This window comes from Hypanus sabinus, chromosome 3 (genome assembly GCF_030144855.1).
Source record: "Hypanus sabinus isolate sHypSab1 chromosome 3, sHypSab1.hap1, whole genome shotgun sequence".
Taxonomy (NCBI): domain Eukaryota; kingdom Metazoa; phylum Chordata; class Chondrichthyes; order Myliobatiformes; family Dasyatidae; genus Hypanus; species Hypanus sabinus.
This window is the reverse complement of record NC_082708.1, coordinates 60,198,139-60,223,363: the sequence shown is the minus strand read 5'-3', so window position 1 is coordinate 60,223,363 and position 25,225 is coordinate 60,198,139. Positions and strand designations below refer to the sequence as shown.

Here is a 25,225-nt window from a genome sequence, read left to right as displayed (position 1 = left end):
CATGCCTGGACAATATAGGAAACTTTACAGCTTACATTGTAGGCAACATTTTAATTGACTTGAATTATGAATTGAAATAATAAACATAAATGATTTCAAAAAATGTTGTGTGATAGGGAAATTTCATGCTGATTTTCCTGATCAGTAGCCCAAAATATGTAAGATACACCTAAAGGTATTCAGGAAGCAAAATCTTTGTTATCCAGTGTAATGGATACCAACATGTTCCAAACAACAGAAGTCAGGCTAACTGGCCTATAATTTTCTTTTTTTTCTACCTCCCTCCTTTCTTAAAGAGTGCAGTGATATTTGCAAATTTCCAGTCCTTCAGAACCAGTTTGAATCTATTGCTCTTGTAAGATCATTACTAATGTCTTTTAATTTTCTTCAGCTACTTCTATCAGAACCCTGGGGTGTAGTCCATTAGGTATAGGTGACTGAATCTACCTTCAGACCTTTCAGCTTCCCAAGCACTTTCTCCATAGTATTAACAACCACACTTACTTTTATCTTCTAACTTGCCCAGATTTCTGAAATACTTCTAGAATCTTTTGCAGTGAAGACCAATGCAAAATACCTACAAAGTTTGTCCACCATTTCTTTGTCCCCTATTATTACCTCTCCAGCCTTTCTCTTGCCTTTCTTTTACTCTTTAGAGATCTGAAAATATTCTTGGTATCCTCTTTTATATTATTAGCTAGCTTACCTTCATATTTCATCTTTTATCTTCTTATGGTTTTCTTAGTTGCCTTCAGTTAGTTTTTAAAAGCTTCCCAAGCCTCTAATTTTGCACCAATTTTTGCTATATTACATGTCCTCTCTTTTGCTTTTACACTGTCTTTGATTCCTTTGTTAGCCCCAGCTGCCTCGTTCTCCATTTAGAATACTTCTTTATCTTTAGGATGTGGCTATTCTGCACATTCTAGATTTCCCCTAGAAACTCTATCCATTGCACTTCTGCCATTATTCCTACTGTTGTTCCCTTCCAATTAACTTTAGCCTGTTCCTCTCTCTTGTCTGTAAGTCCCTTTTCTCCACTGTAAGTCAAATACATCTCGCTTTATCCTATCCTTCTGAAACTGCAGGGTGAATTCTATCGTATTATGATCATTATCTCCTGGAGTTTCTGCTTTTTAACTTTCTACCTAATTCCCTATATTCTTTCTTCAGGACCTACTGTGTATTGTTGGTACCATTATGCACCATGACTTCCAGCTGCTCACCCTCCCCATTTAGAATGCTGTGGACCTGATCTTGACCCTGGCATCTAGAAGGCAAGATACCACCCAGGTGTCTCTGTCCATGTCCACAGAATCACCTGTCAGCATGTAACTAAGAAATTCAATTTCTCTATTGCATTCCTCTTCTCCCCATTCCCTTCTGAGACATAGAGCCAGACAATGCCAGAGATCCAGTTGCTGCAGCTACCCCCACCTGGTTGTCCCCTCCCAATGGTATCCAAAGCAGTATGCTTAGTATTGAGATAACAGCCACAGGGATATTCTGCACTGGCTGCCAAATCCCTTTTCCTCTCCTTTCAGCTATTTGCCTCCTGCATCTTAAAGGTGTCTGCCTATCTGTGACTCCTATCTATTTCTCTTTCTCCTCTATGAGCCAAAGGTCATTGAACTGCGGCTGCAATTGCTTAATACAGTCTCTAAGGAGCTGCAGCCGGATGCACCATGCAAATGTAGTTATCAGAAGACCGGAGGTCTCCCAGAGTCCCCACATCTCACACAAAGAACTGTCCCTGGACAAATTCTCACCAGACTAGCTATGTATGTACAAGAGCCTTTGACTTGAAACATTAACTGTATTCCTCTTTCTAAAGATGCTATCTACCAAATGCTTCCAGCATTTTCTGTTTATGCAGTACTGTGCAAAGATCACATATATTTAGCTAGGGTTCATAAGACTTTTACACAGTACTGTGTTTGTCAATGTGGAGCATAGAGCTAGTTTGTCAATCTGGTGGGAGCAAAGGATGTTGGGAATGGTGAGGGTGGAGCACCATGGGAGGGGTGTGGGACAGATGACAGAGAAGCAGTGTCAGGGGTAGGGATGGTGGCGTAGCTATAGACACGGCCAGTCCTGCGGCAGGCAATTTCATTTGATTCCAAGCAACTGGTTTATTGATAATGTCTCCTTGGCGCTTCCCGCTCCCTTCTCGTTTTCCCAGCCATGATTTCCCTCTCCCTGCCCCCTTCCTTAATCAGAAATCCATATTGGAATCAGGTTTGTCATCATTCATTTATATCAGGAAATTTGTTTTCTTTTTGCAGCAGTACAGTGCAATACACAAAATTACTACGGTACCATGCAGTCTTAGGCACCCTAGCTATATATCTGTGCCTAAGACTCTGCACAGTACTATAAGTCCTTTCAAGAGTACATTATTCTTACTGGCTGGGTTTTAACTACGCAGAAAACTTAATTACTGTATCCCATTTTAGCTGCATGCCAGATCATGCAAATGTGCCAACATACATGATCAGTGTTGACTCACTTAAAAAGGAAGATCCAAGAAATATTTTTTCAAAATTCTTATCACTATAATGAAGAGCTGGAACTCTCTAGTCAGCTTTCAGTTTATTATTGATCCTTTTCCTCCTGGCAGAAGAAATGCAAGTTTATTCAGATACAACATTCAGCACTCTATTTCAGGAATCACACTTCCCTATTGCTTAATAATTTTAGTCAGAAGATAACAGAAATATTTTATGATAAACCTTTGGCATTATGTTCTTTTCACGAAAATCTACCCAGACAGAAAATACCACGGCTAGTAACGTCTGATCTTTGTTTATGCCTACCATTGCATGTTGGTATTCACTTCCAACACAACAGAAACATTTGTATTCACAACCCTGTTTACTGTGCTGTGTAAAAATATCAGCTGACTGCTTCTGCAATCAAGTTAATTCTGTTCAATCCATCCATTCGAATACTAATCCTATTTATAGCCCTGCTTTTAGTATAATCAATATATGGTATTTAATAATTGACTCAGGGTGAAGCAGCTGATTGCTGCAAACAAATTTCTGGCCATTCACTGCAATCATCTTGTGTGGGGGTGGTGCACCCCTATGGCATCATGCACAAAATTTTGTTGGTAAATGGCATTCAGTGCTGCACCTTCATTCTTTAGACCCCACCCATAATTAAAAAATACAGAATGATTATCATGATCATCTCTGCTCAAAATTGTGTGCTATAGTGTGCTAGAGAACTATTTTAGAAGATTATTGCCAATTTGGGCACACTCAAAAAAGTTCATACTCCTGATATAAGACTTCCTGATATAATTCTGCTCCTATCTAAGACATAGGAGCAGAATTAGGCCATTCGGCCTTTCAAGTCTGCACCACCATCATTGCTGATTTATTCGCTCTTTTAACCCTATTCTCCTGCCTTCTCTCCATAACCTTTGGTACCCTTACTAATCAAGAACCTGTCAACCTCTGCTTTCAATATACCCAATGACTTGGCCTTCACAGCCATCTATAGCAATGAATTCCACAGATTTACCCCCCCCCCCCCCCTCCTCCAGCTAAAGAAAGTTCTCCTCTTGGCTGTTCTAAAGGGGGCGTTGTTCTATCCTGAGGCTGTGCCCTCTGGTCCTAGATTTCCCCGCTACAGGAATCATCCTCTCCATGTCCACATGTAGTGATATAATTATTAATACAATGATTAGTGAATGACACACAAACTTGTGCTGTTGCCCAGAAGTTGGGGAAAATAAATCCTGAATTCATCCATGTGGGACCCATGCTAATTTTGATGGAGACCAGGGAGGAAGGGTATTCCAGTGTCATACCTATTTGGTTTGAATAAAATATGCAACAGGCCCAATCATGCACAAAGAACAATCCTACCTAAATAATAACCTACTCTGGGATAGGAACCACCATCCAAAATAATGTAGTCTATCTTGGATAGGTTTGCCCTTTGAATATAAATTAGTAAATTTGTTTATTATTGTCACCGAGGTAGAGTGATAAGTTTTGCTTTTCACGCTGTCATTAAGGTAGTTTCATTACTACAGTGCATTGAGGCAGTACAAGGGGAAACAAGAACGGAATGCAGAATAAAGTGTTGCAGTTACAGAGAAAGTGCAGTGCAGGTCAACAATAAGATATAAAAGTGTAGGGTATGGTATTACAGCCTAGTAGGGGAGCACCAATGCCGTTGAGTGGCGGTCCTGCTCAAGGTATTGGATTTGACATCACGAGTAAAACCCCCTCCCAACCATTAACCACATCTACATGTATCATTGCTAGAGAAAAGCAGCATCCACCATCAAAGAGCCTCCACCACCCTATGCTCTTTTATCACTGCTGCCATCAGATAGAAGGTACAGGTGCCTCAGGACTCGCAGCACCAGCTTCAAGAACAGTTACTACCCCTCAACCATCAGGCTCTTAAACAAAAGGGGATAACTACACTCATTCTATTTCTAGTGTCCCACAACCCAAGGTCTCACTTAATGGCCCTTTATCTTGTTATTTCGTACTCATTATTTATTGCAATATGTTTATATTTGCACAGTTTGTTGTTCATTGATCCTGTTTACAGTTACCGTTCTATACATTTGCTAAGTATGCCCACAAGAAAAAGAATCTCAAGGTTGTTTGTAGTGACATGTTTGTTCCCTGATAATAAATTTTACTATGAACTATGAACTTTGGAGATAGTTACCATGCTCCTCTACCTGTCTATGGGACATGGTTCCCTAAGGTACCCAGGACAGGAAGCGCAGTAACCTCAACCCCCCGCCTCCATATTATACAGGCAGTCCCCGGGTTATGTATGAGTTCCGTTCCTGAGTCCGTCTTTAAGTCGGATTTGTACATAAGTCGGAACAAGTGCATCCAGTATTATTTAGCATCGGTTCGTCAAACGTTTGTCTTAGTATATATTTTACCTTTCTATGCATATAAAACACTTAAGAAACGTATGTATTCCAATAATTAAACCGCTCCGTTGCTTAGTAATAACTGTAGCTTTCATCGAGGCAGGGCGTTTCACATGCTCCATTATTCTCACTTTATCTGTTATCCTTTAAAATTGTTCTGATTGTTGACCGACTATAGCCTAACGCTTTTATAAAGTCCCACGTAAGAGGTTAGTTGTGAAAAATTAGAGCAAATATGAGGAGGAAACTAAAATTCTTCAAGGTGATTTGGACAAGTTGAGTTAGTCAGCAAATACATAGGAAGTGCGTAAATGTGAAGTTATCCATTTTGATAGCCAAATAAATAAGGCAGATTATTAATTAACTGCTGATGGATTAGAAAATCTAGGTATCCTTGTGTAACAATTTTAAAAATCCAGTTTAATAGAATTAGAGTAGATTTCACTGAAGCATACATAATCTGACAGTGTCCAACAGGCTGGATGCCGGAAAAATATTTCCACTGGCTATCAGTATCTACAACCAGGTCACAGGCTCAGCATTTGGGGTAAAGCAGTTATGAGGGAGGTGAAGAGGTATTTGTTTTAAGCTTTGGGTGGTTAGATTTTGAGATTTTTTTCACCACAGTAGGTTATGGAGGCCATGTTGCTGAATAAAAGAATCATCAAAGGTATGGGAAGAGAGCAGCAATGTGTCATTGAGACAGAGGATCAGCTGTCATCTACAGAATATTCTTGTCAATAGCACAAAATTATTGATTTTAACTGTACTGCCTCCATTAGTGCAGTATATAATGCATCACTTCCAACTCAAGTTGCCATAGCACTAGCATCTCCTCATAAATACATTGAACAAGTATTCTTGCACAGAATCAGCCTGATTGGCATTAGATATATTGTGTCATTTAATACTCTGAATCTGACTCCATCTCTGCCCTTTCAGGGCTCATTATGTCCACTCCATGGTCTTTCAATTGTCACTGTAAATACTTGTGGAAGTGATGTTCTAATTCACATTGTGCACCCTGTTTTTCCAAATGCAGAGTATAACTCTTTGCCATCAACTAAGAAGTCTTCACGGTACTATCCCTGTTCCACATTTTGTGAGATTCCTTTTGCGAACATTTACCATTTCTCTCATGACTTTGGAGAGCACTATTTTTACCCTATTTCTATGGACTTTCAAGCGATAACCTCTGTCTGACACAATAGCCCTTAGCTGGATCTGTGGATTCCACAACTCTACATTATCCAGGGTTTGATGCTCAATAAAATACAAGTCAAATCAAATATGTATAGCTATGACACTCTTGCCTCAGTCAAGTAGTCCGCTGGAGCTCAGTCTTCACATGACGCTATGAGTGAGATATGCTGCTACCTTTGCAATTACAATTCAACGTGAATCGAAACTTACAAGTTAAGTAGATAGCTTGAGAGGCAAAGAAGCAAACAGGAGTCTGGTTTCTGGAATTCTTGTTTAGCATTTGCAGTACTAAAGCTAACTCTTTACTATTAATAGTAATGAAAAGCAATGAATCAGCCTATTAACATTTTGAATCCGGGGGCTTCTCTTCTGCCCCGCCTGCTTTGATGAGTATAGGCTACTCATTTTGAGCTGGTTACTAAATGAATGAATGCTATCACGTTGGTTGCATCATGTTAGTGAGGTGATTTTGCATCAACTTCACTGGGCTTTCAGAGTGCAACAAGTTGCAGTTCTGATAAAGAAAGTCAAAGTTCAACTCTTCTAGTTGAAGAATGCTTGAATTCAAAAGGAATTGTGGTTGTTATATGATTTGGTTATTTTTAATACTGCTGGAGGGAATGCACAGGAAGCAGACTAGGAAAGCAATATTAAAAATACCTGTACTGAGTCAAAATGTAAAAAAAGAATTCCTGAAATGTTGTGAAGCAGAGGAATAAAGATTGGAGTGGACTGATATGACAAAGAAACTAGTTAACATAGCCAGTTGGGCAATAAAATGCTGAAGTAAAGCTTGAACCTTCTGCTTAGTTGACCTTTCAGTCATAAAATGAAGCTGTCAAGGAAAGCCAGTAGCCTCCCTCAGAGAGAAATGCTGTTTGAGGACTGCTGTCATGTGCAGCAAATGTAAAGAGAAACTAAAGAGGTGACGGTGACAAGGTAACAAAACAGCAGAAGCACTGAATATATAGCTTTTACTGGGACATCAGGTTGCAGATGTTCGAAGCATTAGACCATTTCTCAAATACTGTATACAGTTCAGGTTGCCATACTACAGGAAGGATGCGGTAGCCATGGTGACATAATGTTGCCTAGAACAGAGGGCTGTAGTGATAGAGAGAGATTGGATCGGCTGGAAATGTTCTCACTGGAACGTAGGAGGCTGAGGAGTGACTTTACAAGGTTTACACAATTATGAAGAACACAAATAGGATGGATAGTGAGAATCTTTTTCTCCAGGGTAGGCAAGTCGAGAATTAGAGAGCACAGACTTGAGGTAAGGGGAGAGAATTTTGAAAGTGTTTCACACAGCAGGTGCTGGGTACGTAGAACAAGGATCCGGTAGAGACGGAAACAGTAAAAAATGTTCTTTAAAAGGCATTTGGAAAGGTACTTGGATAGAAAAGGCATAGAGTGATATGGACTTGATTCAAGATTCAACACTGTTTAATGTTACTTGTGTCATTTGCAGCACAGAAGTGTAAGGAAAATGAAATGATTTTTACTCTGGATCCAATTCAGCTTAAAAAATCACAATCGATATAAATACATAGCTTATATACATAGATTAATTGTATGTCCATAAAGTGATGCTAGGTACAAGAGTGTCTGCACAAAGGTGACTCTGACAGGAAGTGATAAAGTAGTGGTGGTGGGGGGGGGGGGGGGTGTGGTGGGGTTGGTTAGTGGGTGGAGGTATTGATCAGCCTTACTGCTATGTCTTACCACCTAGGACAGGCTCTTTCCTCACTGCTGCCATCAGGAATGTGGTACAGGAGTCTCAGGACAAACACCGTCCGGTTCAGGAACATTTATTACCGCTCAACTATCTGGCTAACACCTCAGCTTCACTTGCCACGTCACTAAACTGTTCCCAAAGCAATTGGACTCACTTTCATGTACTTTACATCTCACGTTCTCAATATTTATTGTTATTTTATCTTTAATATTTGCACTGTTTGTTGCCCTTTATACATTGGTTGTCCATCTTGTTGGGTGCAGTGTTTCAATGACTATTGTGTTTCTTGGTTTTACTGAGCATCCCCAGAAGTGAACAAATCTCAGGGCTGTATATGGTGACATATATGTACTTTGATAATAAATTTACTTTGAACTTTGCTTCAGGAAAGTAACTGATTTTGAGTCTTGTATTCCTGATGTGGATACTACATAGCCTCCTCCCCAATGAGAGTGAGACAAACCGTCCATGAGCAGGGTGAAAGGGATCCTTCATGACATTGCTGGTCTTTTCTGACACCTTTCTATATATATGTCCTTGATGGCGGATAGGCTGGTGGCCAGTGATACATTAGGTAGTTTTGATTATGCATTGTAATGGGATTAGCCTGGATAGACATCACGATTGGCATGGCTGATGTAGACTGAAAGGGCCCGTTGCGTGCCATACAATTGCATGATTCGATTTCTATTATCTTATGATGTCTCTTGGGAAAGCCAACATAGTGGAGGAAGACAAAAAGGATATTTGCAGCAAATAAGTAAAAATAAAATAAAATGGTGAATTGAAACAGTGGCTATGTCAAGAAACTATGCAGGAGAGAGCCAGTACAGTAGCACTTCTACATAAATTTTCACTAGGAGAAAGGGTGGTCCTAGAGAACTGGCAAGCAGTCTTCCAAAGGAATCTTCAAAAGGTGGTTCCTCAAGATGGTGACCCCCACGGTCTAAAACATGCCCTCTTCTCATCACTGTCTTCACAGAGGAGCTACTGGAGCCTGAAGACCCAAACTCAATGTTTTAGAAACAGCTTCTTCCCCTCTGCCATTAATTTTTTGAACAGTCCATGAACACCACCTTACTATTCCTCTTTGTACTATTAATTAATTAATTTATTTATTCTTTATTATAACATAGTAATTTTTACACTCTGCTGCTAACACATAACAAAAAATGGCATGAATCAGTGATCATAAACCTGATTCAGTCAGAATAATCCTGTCAGTGAAAAAAGGTGAAGTTAATCCAGACAAAGTTATCTTAACATCTGTGGTAAGAAGCACATTGAAGTTGTTTTTAAGAAATTAGATATTAAGGCAAACAGAGAAAATAAAAGTATAATTCTGGATTTCTAAACAGAAGGTCAATTTTAATCAATCTTACAGAACCTGTTGAAGAACTGCAGAGGTATTATTCAAGGCAATTCAGTGGTGCGAGAATGCAGCAATGTTTAGCAGGCCTTCAGTAAAATTTCTCAGACCAACAGAAGGTGTCCTTCAGATATCGTTGCTGAACCCACTATCTATGCGTATTTATCTGGAATTGAATGTATGATATCAAAAGTGTGAGGAGTCATACCAAAGCAAAGATAGGGTAGGTAGACTTTCAAAATGGATAAATACATGGCAAGCTAATTCTCACGTAACTTGAGATCATTTGGTAGAAGGCATGAGGTATGCTCTCATACCTTTGATGGAAAGGATAAAAGAGATCTAAGAATCCTTCAAGATATTGATGCATATCGGTGAGGTCATAAAAAGTACAAAACACTGAGCTGACATTATGAGGTATGGAATAAAAAGCAGGAAGATGGTCTTGTTTTAATTTAGAATTTTGGTTAAACTACACTTGTTTTACCATCAACATTGTTTGTTTTCATAGTATAAAAACAATATTGACCATGGGAAGCAGAACAGAAAAGATAAACAGCAGAACCATCAGCTGAGCTGTGTTTGAAGCTTAGTATAATGAATGACAATTTACAAAAGAAAATATGAAATATAAAATGGGAATGTGAAACAAATGAGTTAGCACCAACCTGGATGAAAATATCGATGTGCTGGATTCTCATTTGTTGAAATACTGAGTGATGTGACATAAGGGCGATTAGGAAAGGGTGGTAAATGCTTGCCTTGGCCACCCTGTAAATGAATAGGAAAAGAACAATGATATTTCCCCCCTGCAACATTTATATCTCAATTTTCAGAGTAATAACTTGGTTATGTTGTAAATTGGTTGTAACCTTTGTCCATTATTATAAACATATATATTTCAAATCTTCTTCTCATCCTGTACTGACACTTCTTGCTTGGTTTCACAATTGGATAGAATGCAAAAGGCTGTCTCGGCAGTGATTGACAAGGTTCACAAGCTTGCTTTTATTTTTTCTTTTATTGGCACCACCATATTTTAGACTAGAGTGACAATGGAAGTATTAACAATGTGGAACTGTTAACACCTTCAATGCAAAAGGCATTTATCAAGAAGGTCCAAGTTTCTGCTGAAAATAGATTGCTACTTAGGTGAATAATACAACCTTGCAAGATCTAATAAGCTGGAAGCCATATGTGTCAAATAGATGCTATTTTCCAAATGATACAAGATAACACACCAGTACAAAATTTACTCATAAAACAGGGTGAGTTATTTGAAGATCTTTGTCTTGTATTATCAACAGGCTCCGGGACAGCTTCCTCCACCAGGCCATCAGACTGATGAATTCATGCTGATTTGAGTGTACACTATATTACATTGACCATTCTAGTTATTGCAAATTATTATAAATTTCTATGATTGCACATGGCACATTTAGATGGAGACGTAACATAAAGATTTTTACCCCTCATGTATGTGAAGGGTGTAAGAAATAAAGTCAATTCAATTTATTATCAGGAAAATATTTATCAGTATTTTAGTAATATTTTTGCTGAAGTCCACCCATGTCTTATGCAGTGATGGGAGGACATCCTCTGTAAATAAAAGTTGTCATTGTTTTGTCTGTATTGTCAGCTGATATTAATACAGTGAATGCACATTTGGATATATTTATCTTCGATATGTGTAAAGAATACCTCTGTACTAATGCACTTTATTATCTGGGGCATCTAAGTGTAACAGAAAGACACTAAATTATTTATTTAGAGGAGAATGCATAAAAGGCAGCAGTAAATGCTTCTTCTTGCGCCCTTAGCTCCCATTGACCAACTCCCGTCTTCATGGTTGGAGTTCATCAATGTTTCTGTAATCCATTTGTATCCCTGTACAAGGGGTGGGCCTAGACAACAGTAAATGTATTTGCAAAACATTTAAAGGTTTATCCCTGAGTTTTCTCTCAAGTGTTCAACGTAGTTCTAGTTAGGACAAATACAGACAGGACAACACTATCTGCAGGAGAACTTGAAGGATGTCTTCATGATCAGAATGCTTGTAAGTCATAAATGTTTAGTAATACACATAGGCAGTTCTTAGTATTTAATTTCAATGTGTTATTGTTGATGCTTACAGCCATACATGTGTGATACGAGGCCAAGTAGAAACAGCAGACGGTACCCCCTTGGTTGGTGTTAATATCAGCTTTGTCAACAATCCCCACTATGGTTACACCATCAGCCGGCAGGATGGCAGGTATGGAGCTTATTTTGTGTCAAAGGTCAGAATGTTATGAAAAAACATGCAGTGTGTTGTGTGAGCTTATATTCCAACCCCCCAGCAACAAAAGGTGAAAGGTCATGAGGATCTGAAGTTAGTGATAAGTGCAGTTTCCCAACTCCTTTCGATGCTCTGCATGTCAGTTCAAGATGACCTGATGCTACCCATAACGGGCACTGTGCTCATCTTTTTGTCAATAGCACCCAAATCCCCAGGTAAGAAGTGAAAGACTGAGCTGGTAAAAAGACTGACTTTTACTGAGGTGGTCACATTCAGAGTGCAAGCTTCAGAGGGTAGATGGGTGACTACCAGCAGAAGTAACAGGAGTAAGCAGCCAGTGCAGGCCATTCACCCCAGCAACAAGTATTGGATGCTGCGTGGGTGGGGGAGGGGGGGATGGACAATCAGGCCAGTCATACTGTTGCCGGTTCGGAGGCTCAGCAGGGAAAGGTAACTTCAGGCACTGTAGTAGTGATAGGAGACTCGATAGTTTGGGTAACGCACAGGAGATTACATAGCTGCAAAATGACGCCAGGGTGGGGTGTTCCCTCCCAGATGCTCAGGTCTGGGATGCTTCCGAGTGGCTGCAGAAGATTCTCAAGAGGGAGGGTGAGCTGCCAGAGGTCACGGTGCACATTGGCACCAATGGCCAATGCAGTGAGTATGGAGAGTTAGGGCAGCATCTCTGAGGTAGTAATCTCTGGATTATGTCCAGTGCCACGTGCTAGTCAGAGCAGAAATAGGATGATAATACAGATGAATGAGTGTCTGAGGAAGTGGTGCAGGAGGCTGGATTTCACATTGGGATCTCTTCTGAGGAAAGTATCACCTGTACGAAAAGGAAGGGCTGCACGTGAACCCAAGGGAGACCAGTATCCTTGCAGGCAAGTTTGTTGGGACTAAATTGATTGGAGGGTGGGAACCAGACTGACAGGGCTGAAGATGAGGGAGTTGGTATACAAGTAAATGCCAAGAGCCCTGCATACACAGTGTTCCTGTTAAATATCTTGGATGAGTCAAAAAGAGATCCCAATATTCCTCTCAGTAGTCTTCAAAATTCTTTGTAGGTCTTGCAGTCAGATGCCATGCAATTGCCATACCAGACGGTGGTGCAGGTGGTCAGGACACTCTTAATGATGCCCTTGTACAAAATTGGTTAGAATGGCAGAGGGAGACAGATGGGAGGAATTCTCACTCATCTCAAGTGGAAGTGAAGGCACTGCAGTGCCTTCTTGACTGAAGAAGTGGTGTTGAGGAACTAAGTGAGATTGTATGTTATGTGCACTCCCAGAAACTTGGTACTCCTAATTCTCTCTACACAAAGCCATTTATGTGCAGAAAGCAGTAGCTAACCCGAACCCTTCTAAAGTCCAGAGTCATCTCTTTGGTCTTGTCCACATTGAGATTCAAGTTATTGTGCTCACATCATTCTACAAGCCACTCCACCTCCTCTCTGTACACTGTCCCTTCTTCATTGTTAATGAGGCCAACTACTGTTGGATTATTGAGTACTCAAAGATCATTGCCAAAGATGCAGCAGCCTCTTTGCTCACATCTAATAACAAACTGGGGTATATCCCATCTGGCTCTGGGGCCTTATATATTCTAATGTGTGTCAAAAGTTCCAGCTCATCCTCTTTCTTAATGTCAACATGTTCAAGCATAATAGACAGTTCTATGATGTCTTCACATTTGTCAAGGTCCCCCTCACTGGTGAATATTGAAGCAACGTATTCAATAAGCACTTGCCCTGCTTCCTCCAGCTCCGGGCACATGTTTCTCATTCTCTCACAAAGAAAGCAAGGAAAATTACCAAGAAAATACTGGAAATTCTCAGCAGTTCAGATGGCATCACTGGAGGGAGAAACAAAGTCAGCCTTTCATCAGATCTGATATAAATCAGAAATCAGTGTGTAATACACCGTAGAGACGGGGTGAGATGAGGAAGTCTGCAACAGTGTGAGACCAAGTGATTGACACCGTACATAATGCTGGCTGAGAGGGGGGTGTTGAAGCTGATGAAAGAAAGCAGCTGACTGCACTTCAGTCAACAGCTAAGATAGCATGATAAACAAAGAAAGTTCATGAAAATTAAAATGAGATTTCAAACTGTGTGTGATATATTCACATCTAATATATGATATACTCGAGCTGTGGTGAGCATGGATGACTGGACTTTTAAATTCAGTATAATATTTTGAGACAAACCTTTGAAAGATAAATGTTTCAGTAATTTTTTCTGAGTGCACTCGCTGCTTTTGTTGAGTGATTCACTGCAAAATGGGTTTGTTTTGCCAACGGATCAGCTTAATACAAGTGTGTGACTATTAATCCATTTGAGGTGTCTGCCTCTTGATCAACAAGCTTGACCTTTACCTGATGCACCCTTTCCCAGGTTTAAGCTGTCAAGAAGCTGGCAGATGCTGTTGTGGTTAATTTTCCAACTTTGCAATCCTGGCAGGCCCCTCACCTGATCAGAAATTTCTGCAATAGTTTCAGTCCATTTAAACTGATGGTTAAACAATCGTTCACATGGTGTCTTCTGCATTGGTAATCCTTGCCTGATGACAGAACAAAGTTGGAAAATTACACCTGTCGTGTTGTTTTATACAAAGTAGACCTTCTTTTGAAAACAAAATGTCTTGTTCTGTCCTCCAAATACTAGCTTTGATTTGATGACTAATGGAGGGGTTTCGGTCACGATACACTTTGAGCGCTCTCCATTCATCACTCAGGAGCATACTCTCTGGCTGCCATGGGACCGCTTCTTTGTCATGGACACTGTCATTATGAAGCATGAAGAGAATGAGATCCCCAGCTGCGACCTCAGCAATTTTGCTCGTCCCAATCCAATCGTCTCACCTGCACCATTGACTGCATTTGCAGGGGCCTGCCCAGAAAAAGGTCCCATCGTTCCTGAAATACAGGTACTGTACCAGTTACTTCTCTATTCAGTCTTAATGCTAATATGGAAATGTGCAGTGAAGAAGTATTGTGTGATTGTTAATGTAGTAATAATTTGAAAATATTCCTAATGAAATTATAAAATATAAGGGTAATGACTGTGCTAATGGTGCAAATCATTGCCTGTCTGTAGCAGATCAGAAGTACAACAGTCAGATGTTGATTTCATGTGATATTCTTTACATGATGCATTGTTTAAATCATTAATAAAATGAACTATGATCATAGAAAATTAAAGTAAGTTCTCTTTGACTATATACATGAAATTATAGAACTCAGAGGAATTCAGTGATAGAATGGGACATTATTTATTTATTCCAACGTGAAAGATGGGTGTCACTGGCAGAATCGGTGTTTATCGCCTGTGTGAAAGTATCAATGACCTACTTTCTGGAAGCCTTGCAGTTCATGAATCAAAAGTACATCCACTTTGCTTTAGGCATTGGGCAAAAGAATTTCAGTGTAGTTGCAGTGAGAAGTGGCAGTACATATCCAATTCCAGATAGTTTGGGGAGAACATGGAAGTGATGGGGTTCCGGTGCACTTGCTACTTTTGTTCTAAGTTGTGAAAGTCATACCGTGCAGGAAGGGTGAATGACTGTTGGGTGCCTTGGGAGTACAAACACTACAGGTCTGTAACTTCAGTTGTGGAGGAGATAAATTGCTAAAGTTATGGAAGTCAAAAGGGATTTAGTGCATATATTATGAATAAACTCTTCTCAGGCTTCTAGCAAGGTAGCAGGTAGAGATTATAAGTGATGTTCCAATGACAAACTCCACCATCTTCATCAGGGTGATGCCCGATGAAGATGGCAGAGTTTGTAATGGAAACGTCAGATATAATCGATACCTGTATCCGGCTGGAAAACCCGATAAGAGTTTATTCATTATGGAAGTCAATCACTCACGCTGTTTGAAAGCTTCACCGATTTAGAGAATCAAAAGCACAAGTTTTAGTTCTCTTCATTCTAGGCTCCTTAATGTTGGAAAACTGCTGCAGACTGCTTCAAGCCTCAGTCTTCACTCCATGCATGAGTTGAAAGGACTGTGGCAGAACGCTGACATTTTTCTCTACATTTTATTTGATGCAGCTCTTTCTAACTCTTATATTCACAGGTTTTACGTGAAGAAGTTAATATCCCAGGTAGTAAAATGAAGCTGAACTACGTCAGCAGCTGCACTGTTGGCTATAAATCTGTCATGCGGATCAGTCTGACCCAACCCTCCATCCCATTCAATCTAATGAAAGTACATCTTATGGTGGCTGTGGAAGGACGACTCTTCCAGAAATGGTTTCCTGCTACCCCGGATTTATCTTATTACTTCATCTGGGATAAAACTGACGTCTACAACCAGAAGGTTTATGGACTTTCAGAGGCATTTGGTAAGTTTCATTACGTAACAGATTTTTTTTTATATCGGATGATGAGAGGATATGGTTTCCAGTAGCTGAAGAATCTAGGCCTGGAAGGCACAGCCTCAGAATAGAAGGATGCCCCTTTAGTATAGAGATAAAGAGCAATTCTTTTAGCCAGAGGGTAGTGAATCTGAGGAACTTATTGCCACAGATGGCCATGGAGGCTAAATCATTGGGTACATTTAAAGTAGCGATTGATAGATTCCTCATTTGTAAGGTTGTCAAAGCTTATGAGGGAATGTAGGAGAATGGAGTTGAAATAGAAAATAACTTACCAATGAGTGGACTGAATGGCCCAATTCTGCTCCTCTGTCTTCTGGTCTTAAAATTGTAAATTAGAAAATATTAACTATATATTTCCCAGAGGTTTGGCCACATAATCATCTTGTTATGTTTATGATATTTATTAACATGCTGATTTGTTGTCTTTTCTGGTAAGAACATGAAGTATAAAACAGCTCAACACATGTTGTGTCTTTAAATCCATGATGTGCTGAACTAATTAAACTAGTAATTATACATCCAACTGAACTAATCCCTTCTGCTTACAGAAGGTCCAGATTCCTCCATTCTCTGCATATTCATGTGCCTGTATAAATCCTCTTAAACACCTCATTTTATTTGTCTCCACTACCACCCTTGGCTGCACAGTCATCACTCTTTGTGTCAAAAAACCCTCATCCTTTACATCTCCTTTGAATTTACCCCCTCTCATCTCAAATGTATGCCTTCTAGTATTAGACATTTTGACCCTGTTTATGCCCCTCATAATCTGATAAACTTCTATCAAGTCTCCCCTCAGCCTCCACTGGCACCATGAGAACTTCCTTGGGTTGGAAGAAGTTTACCTTTTTTCCATCCTTCTACTGGCCAATGCCCATTTGCAAAGGTCAAGACAATAGAGGGAATACCAGAGGTGGTTCACCTTCACGTTTCACTTTCCACGAGGGGGTGCAATGTCCATTTCAAATTCAGTGCCCTCGTTCCAGATCAGATCACAAATTCAGCAGAGACTCACTTCTGAACTCCATGACACTATGTGTTTGTGAACTAGTGGCCACCTATCCCAAACCTGACTCCATGGAAAAGTTCCCAGTTGGAACTGTAGGGTTGTCAACAAGAATGGCTGAATACCATTTTTTTGTTACAACAGTGAGGTGCTCCTTCTAAACCAGGGCTTCCCAACCTGGGGTCCACAGAACCCACCCACCCCACCACCACCACCACCCTCTGCTTGATGGTATTGGTCCATGGCATAAAAGAAGTTTGAGAAGCCCTGTCCTAAACAGATTGTGCAACCAAAATTTCTATAACACCTGAAGAAACTATACAGCAAAATGAGAGTAAACTACACAATCCATGTTCTTGTAATATATTCAAATGTTGAAATGAAGCATTCTGAATATAATTTATTTTCCATTTTTGGACAGTCTGGTCATTTCTTTCCGCTCTCCTGTTGCCTCTGCAATTTTAATAATGACACCTTCACTCAGCTTCTGAAATAATGATTATTTTGCTCAGCAGGTAATCACTTTAAACGGGATACGAAAGGTAATCAGCTGAACTAAATAGTGTTACATTCAGAGTAGAACTTAAGCAGAAAATGGATTTTTAATTATAACATTTGTAAAATGGAGTTAGTGAAAAACTGACAGGCTCCTCTCTGTATAAACATCATCAAGAGAATTGACTTTCCCCAACAAGCTGAAATACCCAAGAATCTTATAGCAAATGTAGTTTCAGGATTATTATTTTAAATTCCAATATTAAAAATTATAATTTATAATATATAATGATAATATATTTTTAGTCACTGAAATTTGTCCCCAGATTTTATTCCAAGCTATTCCTTCCTAGATCTCATGCTTAGTTACGATAATAGATGTGCCCAGAGAGGGAACTCAGAATCATACTTGCCATATACCGTGACAAGATAACATACCTCTACTTAAAATGCATTGAAGCATTTTCCCTCCAGTTGGCAACAATCAGAAATTGCCTTTGAAACAGTCGTGTTCCACGTGAGTCCATAGGGAGCAGTACTATTAAGCTCCTAATACATAAAGTTCTCATGCCAAAACGGAAACATTATTTGTAGTTGACTAACAATTACTCTTTCAATCGGGACCCAACGGAAACTGTACGACAGCAATCACACAATATAGTTACAGACAGAAGAAGCGCTTAATATATTGCTCATAGCAAGAATTAGTTTGTTATGCCAGTGTGTGAAAAGTTGTCACAGTCATGCACCTCACTCAGTTTTCGGTTTTTCTCTCATTTATTGTAAGTGTCTTCATCCCTTCTTCAAAGCAAGGAGCATGGAAATGCAGAGAATCTGGGAACTACAGTAGGTATGCATTAATATTGGCAGCAGAAATTTTCAGAAGCAAATTATTAATCTTTACCATGTTGTAGGTGTCTGGATATTTAAATTTCAACATGAGTCAGACAAAAGGGAAACCTGGAGCTACACACCTTCAGCATCTATCTATGACGGAGGAGGAATCTAGGAAAGAAATTGTGGAAAACTTTGGAAATTCAGGCTTCCAGACAGGTTAATCTCAGGTGTCTATTAGAATCAGAGACGACAGAGAGAGCAAGATGAAGCGTCAGATAATTTTTTAGTGAATGGAGAATACATTCCTGCTCTTTCAGACAACCAATATTGCAGAAAATGGCTTGTGGTTCTGGGCCTCTCTGAGTCCTTTTACTAGTGAGGATTTTCAAACCCTGAAAGAAATCCTGAATTAAAGAGCATAAGCTAAAAGTTATCTTGAAACGGTGATATGTGTTTTCCGTAAAAGAATTTACTGACCAAATTCTTGACAGATGGCATGTTTTTATTCACCTTCCGAAGGTAAAATCAGAAGTGGGGAATTTGGGACTGGTCTTGAGATTAACATCTTATATTTTCCTACTAATAAGAGTGTTCTTTTGTTCAATCACGTCAAGAGGAAAGTTGATTGTAATTTTTCAGACCCAGATGTCTCTTGGATTGTGAAATAGGCTGCAGAAGCTTGTTTCAAAAGCATGTTTAATGAACATTAGTGAGAGCTGACCTTTATCCTCATACCTCAATCAAACCCATACATGTCATTCCTAGCTGGAATACTGGATTATTATTAGCTCAAGGTTACATCTGCTTCCAAGATATCAAGGCATTTTTCTGATGTCCACTTTTTTTAATTAAAAAAAATAGAATCTTGATGAAATTGATTAGTAGGAATAGGTATTTCCATATCTTGCTGTTTGTCAGTTTTATTTATATTTGATTGTACCCATGTAGTATCTGTAGGTTATGAATATGAATCGTGTCCTGACCTGGTACTCTGGGAGAAGCATACTGCTATTTTACAAGGCTATGAGATAGCTGCTTCTAACCTGGGTGGGTGGACCTTGGACAAGCACCATGCCCTCAACATACAGAGTGGTAAGTAAACAACACAATACTCATTGGAGTGGAAGAAATATCTCCAAATCAGCCATTTAGGAAGATTAATACTAAATAAAGCATTGAAAGAAACATTTTCAGTTACTATAACCCTGAAGTTAAAAAAAGCAAAAATTCAAATAGATCTGTCTTGGACAAGGTTATAGACAGAAGACAGAAAATGTTTTGTGGTAGGTACAAGATTTAGATTGGAAAGATTTTTATAAATATTAAATGGTCTTACCTCTTGCTGAATCTGCTTTGTTTCTGATGATTTTATTTCTATTTTTTTAGCTATAAATTATATGTAAACCTAAATGCAGGTTCCCCCCTTTACAAAGGTAGAGTGTTCTTTTCTTAAGCTGAAATGGTGTAAAGTGAAGAACCATTAATTTATATGGGAAAAATTTTTCATAAAAGTGAAAATCTTCTTTGTAATGTGAAAACAGCTTATTAATGTAGGTCTTTTGTAAAAGCGAAGTGGCGTAAAGCGAACACTTGTAAAGCAGGGACACCTGCTTTGTTTTCCCTTCAGGTTAGGGAAAATGCAAAGGAATTGGGTGTGATTCTACTGCAACTTGAGTAAACTTTCCCACTTTAGAATTTATCACTGAGCATGGCACTGAATGTTTGGACATGTGTATTCCCATGAGGTGTCCATATCAAGCGTATATGGTGCTATATTCAGCGTTGCCATGTTAGTGAAGGAAACTTTAAAAAATTGTGACACTTGTTTGCAAATCCAATTTATTCCAAAGTAAGAGCAGAGTAAAGTCATGTTTTTGTGAAGTGATGAATGTCAGAGGCCACGATGCACCACACCTACAGCAGCTGTGGAGCTAATCCCCCTTAACTTTTTCCAAGGCAGAAGAACAAATTAAGATTTAAAGGAACTTTACCTCACTCAGTGCCATCATCTGGACTATGGCATTATAAAAACAGGCTGTTTTACATTTTAACATTGTGCCATAAAACACTGAGGTTTTAAATTCTTAAATCCCATGACCTTAAAGCACTGACATTGCTCCTTAAATTAATCTGGAAACCTAACAACAAAGTACAAGCAGATTTACATGAGTCAGACACATACAACATAATCAGTAGCTGCAACATTTTAATGAAGATTTATCTTTTGCTTGCATATCACTGTTGTACATTTATTTTTATGATCTTTAATGTTCATCATAAAGAATTTCTTGTTTGAACAATAGCATCAGTTCTAATAATTGAAGTAAAATTAAACAGCGTAAATCATCCAAAGACCCCAATCAGAACACAGCTTGTAAAAATAAATATTAATTGTTAAGATTTGATATATGTTAAATGAATGCACGATTTTAATTGGGTTTCTTGTCCTGCACTCAGTCAAATTTAAATATTAACTGACAGTATTTTATTGCAGGTATCCTGCATAAGGGAAATGGGGAAAATAATTTTATATCCCAGCAGCCACCGATAATTGGAAGCATTATGGGAAATGGCCGAAGGCGTAGTATTTCCTGTCCAAGCTGCAATGGCCTTGCAGCTGGTAACAAACTCCTTGCACCAATTGCCTTGGCATGTGGATCAGATGGCAGCATATATGTTGGTGATTATAATTATGTTCGCCGGATCTTTCCCTCAGGCAATGTCACTAATATCTTGGAGTTAAGGTATGCAAGTTTAAATACAAGACTAATTTATGTGAATTTGTTGATGTTAATTAGTTGCAGAATGGAATTAAAATTTATATAACCATTTTCTGATAAAGATGATATTGTGGAAGAACTAAAATACTTTATCAATAATATAAGGAATATTCATGTTTGTTTCAGATTAGATGAAACCAGTTTGACAGTGGGGGGGGGGGGAACAGAAAGGGGGAAAACTACGGGCTGTTTTCTCCTGAGAAATCTGAAGAAAGGTTAAGAATAATTACATCTATGACCTGGTATTTTGGTAACTAAGTATAGTGCAGAAACACCTGAGGAAAATAAAATGCAAGAAAAATGAAAATCAGTTTCTTAAAATCTATATTAAATATTAACTGCCCTTCCATCTATTAGTTAATACTTTGTTAGCACTCGAGGGGAAATAGAGACTTAATTTTTCCTTGCCGGGTTCCTAGTCTTACTTACTTGGGCCTTTAGAATATAGGCCATTGATGATGTCCCGTCAACATAGTCCTCAGAAATTGATGGTATGGTTGGAGTTCATTGGCACTTCTGCAATCCATTGTATCCACTGTACGGGGAATTGGCATTGTACAGTTTCACCAGAGCCCTGCTGGCCAGTCTTGTCCTTTTCCCCCCTCACAATGGGGACATAGGGTTGGACTTTGAGGCAGTTCCCCCATCTAGTGTAACATGAAAAACATGCCTGATGTTAGTTTAAGGTATAATTCAATTTCTATCTAAAATTGGTTGTTTCATTCTTTTAGAACCTGACCTCCCAGAGCTCGAGGTTTGAATGAATATCAGGACCGTGACAGCATTTAACAGTCATATTCTGTAGTCCAAGGAAGGACTGATATTTTGTTGTAGCGCTAGCTGGATCTGAGCTCAAAGCCTGCAGTTCCAAACAAAATGCTGGTTGGATAAATTTTGGTTTAGCTAAAACATTAAATAAATTTTAGTTACCACCACAGCCATGACTCTTACAAGACTCATTACAAGAAAAGCTTTCTGCTGAGCCATGCATCAGGTGTCAAACTTTATATATGTACGCATATTTAATGTGCGAGTGAGCATTTGATCAGATATCAATCAAATTTTGAAAGTACCATTGGAAAAATGTTAATTGCTTTCCCATATAATATGAATGGAAATTCAGAAGCTGGTATATAATGAAGAATGAAAGGCTCATTAAAAGTTCAGATGGTTTCCATAAGACATAGGAGCAGAATTAGACCATTTGGCACATTAAGTCTGCTCTGCCATTCAATCATGGCTGATCCTTTCTCCCCACCTCAGCCTCATTCTCTGGCCTTCTCCCTGTAACCTTTGATGCCATGTCCAATCAAGAACCAATCAAGCTCTGCCTTAAATACATCCAATGACCTGGCCTCCACAACTGTCTGTGGTAATAAATTCCACAAATTCACCACCCTCTGGCTAAAGAAACTTCTTCGCATCTCTGTTTAAAATGGACGTCCATCTATTCTGAGGCTGTGCCCTCTTATCCTAGATCCCCCACCTTGGGAAACATCTTTTCAACACCTGCTGCCTTTTAACATCAGGAAGTTTCAATGAGATACCCCTCATCCTTCTAAATTCCAGCAAGTACTGACCCAGAGCTATCAAATGTTCCTCTTATAATAACCCTTTCATTCCTTGTGAACCTCCTGTAACCCCCTGGGTCGCCTCAGGCTCGCTCAGCTCACTTCCATCTAGGGGAAGCAGCCTTCGGCCCCACCAAACTGGGTAATCAGCTAGTGTGAATGCTGTGTGATGTCACCAACCCCGCCAATTAACAGGCAGGACACCATATGCGATTAAATGATTACAATTTATAAAGATTACTATAACTAAGTGATTAATAACAATACAGTATATATGAAGGAAAAGAAAATAAAGAAAAGGCGCCAAACTTATCAAAGTGCAAACCACTTTGTGCACAACCATTGGAGCTCAATTACCGAAGTCTTCTGGCCACCATTCGATCCTCTCCGAACTCCTTGACTCGCAGCTCAGGACCACCCGAAGTGGTCAACCAAGCATATCTATCCTCATCTCCTCTCCTCGTGGTACCTCCTGACCTCGGACCCCCCGCCTGGGGTCCATTCCGTCGCCCAGCTTACAGCATTGCATCCTCTCTCTCTCTCTCTCAACCCCTCACGCCGACTCCCCCAAAATACCCGCCAACAATGGCTTACAGAGTCAGAAGAAAGAACAACATTAATCCCAACTGGTTAACAAAGGAATACAATTCTCGTTATCAGTAAATTTTAACCCGAACAAGCTTCCAGCACTCTCTCGCAACAAAGAAGCATTCCTACTTTTAACAGAACAAAGAAGCCATTTTGATTAACATATGCAGCAACAAAGAAAAAGAAGAAACCCCCTTTACACTCCTCTGAACTCTCTCCAATGCTAGTACATCTTTTCTTAGTTGAGGAGCCCCAATCTGTTCATAATACACAAGGTGAGGCCTCACCAGTGCCTTATAAAGCCTCAGCATCACATCCCTGCTCTTGTATTCTAGACCTCTTGAAATGAATGCTAACATTGCATTTGCCTTCCTCACCATTGACTCAACCTGCAAGTTAACCTTTATGGTCTTCTGCACAAGCACTCCCAAATCACATGCATTTTCCAACATTGTATTTCATATGTCACTTTCTTGCCCGTTCTTCTAACCTAAGTCCTTCTGCAGCCTACCTGTTTCCTCAATACCACCTGCCCCTCCACCAATCTTCATTTCATCTGCAAACTTGGCAACAAAGCCATCTATTCCATCATCTAAATAATCGGTTTACAGCATAAAAAGAAGTGGTCTCAACACCGATCCCTGAGGAACACCGCTAGTCACTGGCAGCCAACCAAACAGGATCCTTTTGTTCCCACTCACAGCCTCCTAAATCAGCCAATGCTCTAACCATGCTGGTAACTTTTCTGTAATATCATGGGCTCCAAACTTGATAAACAGCTTCAGGAGGAGTGCACCTTGTCAAAGGCCTTCTGAAAATTCAAATATACAACATCCACTGTGTCACCTTTTTCTATCCTACTTGCAATCTCCTCAAATAATTCCAACAGGTTCATCAGGCAATATTTTCGCTTAAGGAAGCCATGCTGACTTTGTCCTATCTTGCCCTGTGTTTCCAAGTACTCCATAACCTCATCCTTAACAATTGACTCCAACATCTTCCCACCCACTGAGGTCAGGCCAACTGGTCAAAAATTTCCTTTCTGCTGCCTTCCTCCTTTTTTAAAATGTGGAGAGACATTTGCAATTTTCCAGTCCTCTGCCAGAGTCCAATGACTTTTGAAAGATCATTACGAATGCCTCCACCATTTTTTACCACTACCTCTTTCAGAACCCTAGAATGCAGTTCATTTGGTCTGGTTGACTTATGTACCCTTCGGTCTTTCAGCTTTTTAAGCACCTTCTCCCTTGTAATAGTAACTGCACCCACTTTTCTTCTCTCACACCCTTCAACATCTGGCACATTAGTAGTGTCTTCCACAGTGAAGACTGGTGCAAAATACTAATTCTGTTCATCTGCCAACTCCTTGCCCCCCCCCCACCCCATTACTATTTCTCCGGTCTCATTTTCTGGCACTCCTATATCCGCTCTCATCTTTCTTTTATTTTTTTACATACTTGAAAAAGCTTTTACTATCCACTTTGATGTTGCTAACTTGCTTTCATATTTCATCTTTTCCCTCTTAATGATTCTTCTAGTTATTCTCTGTAGGTTTTTAAAAGCTTCCCAATCTATCTCCCCACTAATTTTTGCTTTTTTATATGCCCCCTCTTTTTCAATTCTTTTTATTTCAAATTAAAAAAATTAAATGTTCTGAGTTCTGCTTCTATTAGATTATTATGTATTAAACTATTTTCAAAATTATTCCAGAAACTACATTCTAATTGTGCCCACAATATTATCTCCACCTATTGAGGAATCTCAAGGTAGCTGCACTGAAAGCATATCCAGTTAATTTAGAATTATTTATACGCTAAATCACTAAGTATGGAGGTGATATTCAAAGTGTTCCTGTACTTGTCATTGGTAATGAATAAACTAAACTGAATTGGATTGAAACCACATGAACTGCTTTCCTTAAATACATATTTCAGATCTGGTCAAAATATATATCCTGAATTACAATTAAAGAAAAGGAGTTTAAACTGCATGCCTGAATTTAATGCAACTATACTCAGAATTGAAAATACATTTGCCAGTGACTTAATTCTTGACAATTGC

General features: G+C 39.3%; 1 protein-coding gene across 1 annotated transcript in view; it reads left to right on the top strand.

Annotated features, from left to right (window-relative positions):
- The window catches only part of tenm4 (teneurin transmembrane protein 4), a 1,643,409-nt gene that overhangs the window by 1,542,629 nt on the left and 75,555 nt on the right, over window positions 1-25,225 (top strand). Inside the window, exons 21-25 of the mRNA XM_059964502.1 lie at window positions 11,360-11,479; window positions 14,169-14,430; window positions 15,584-15,851; window positions 19,174-19,317; window positions 20,720-20,969. Coding sequence (XP_059820485.1) covers window positions 11,360-11,479; window positions 14,169-14,430; window positions 15,584-15,851; window positions 19,174-19,317; window positions 20,720-20,969 — 1,044 coding nt within the window. The remainder of the gene's footprint in view (window positions 1-11,359; window positions 11,480-14,168; window positions 14,431-15,583; window positions 15,852-19,173; window positions 19,318-20,719; window positions 20,970-25,225) is intronic.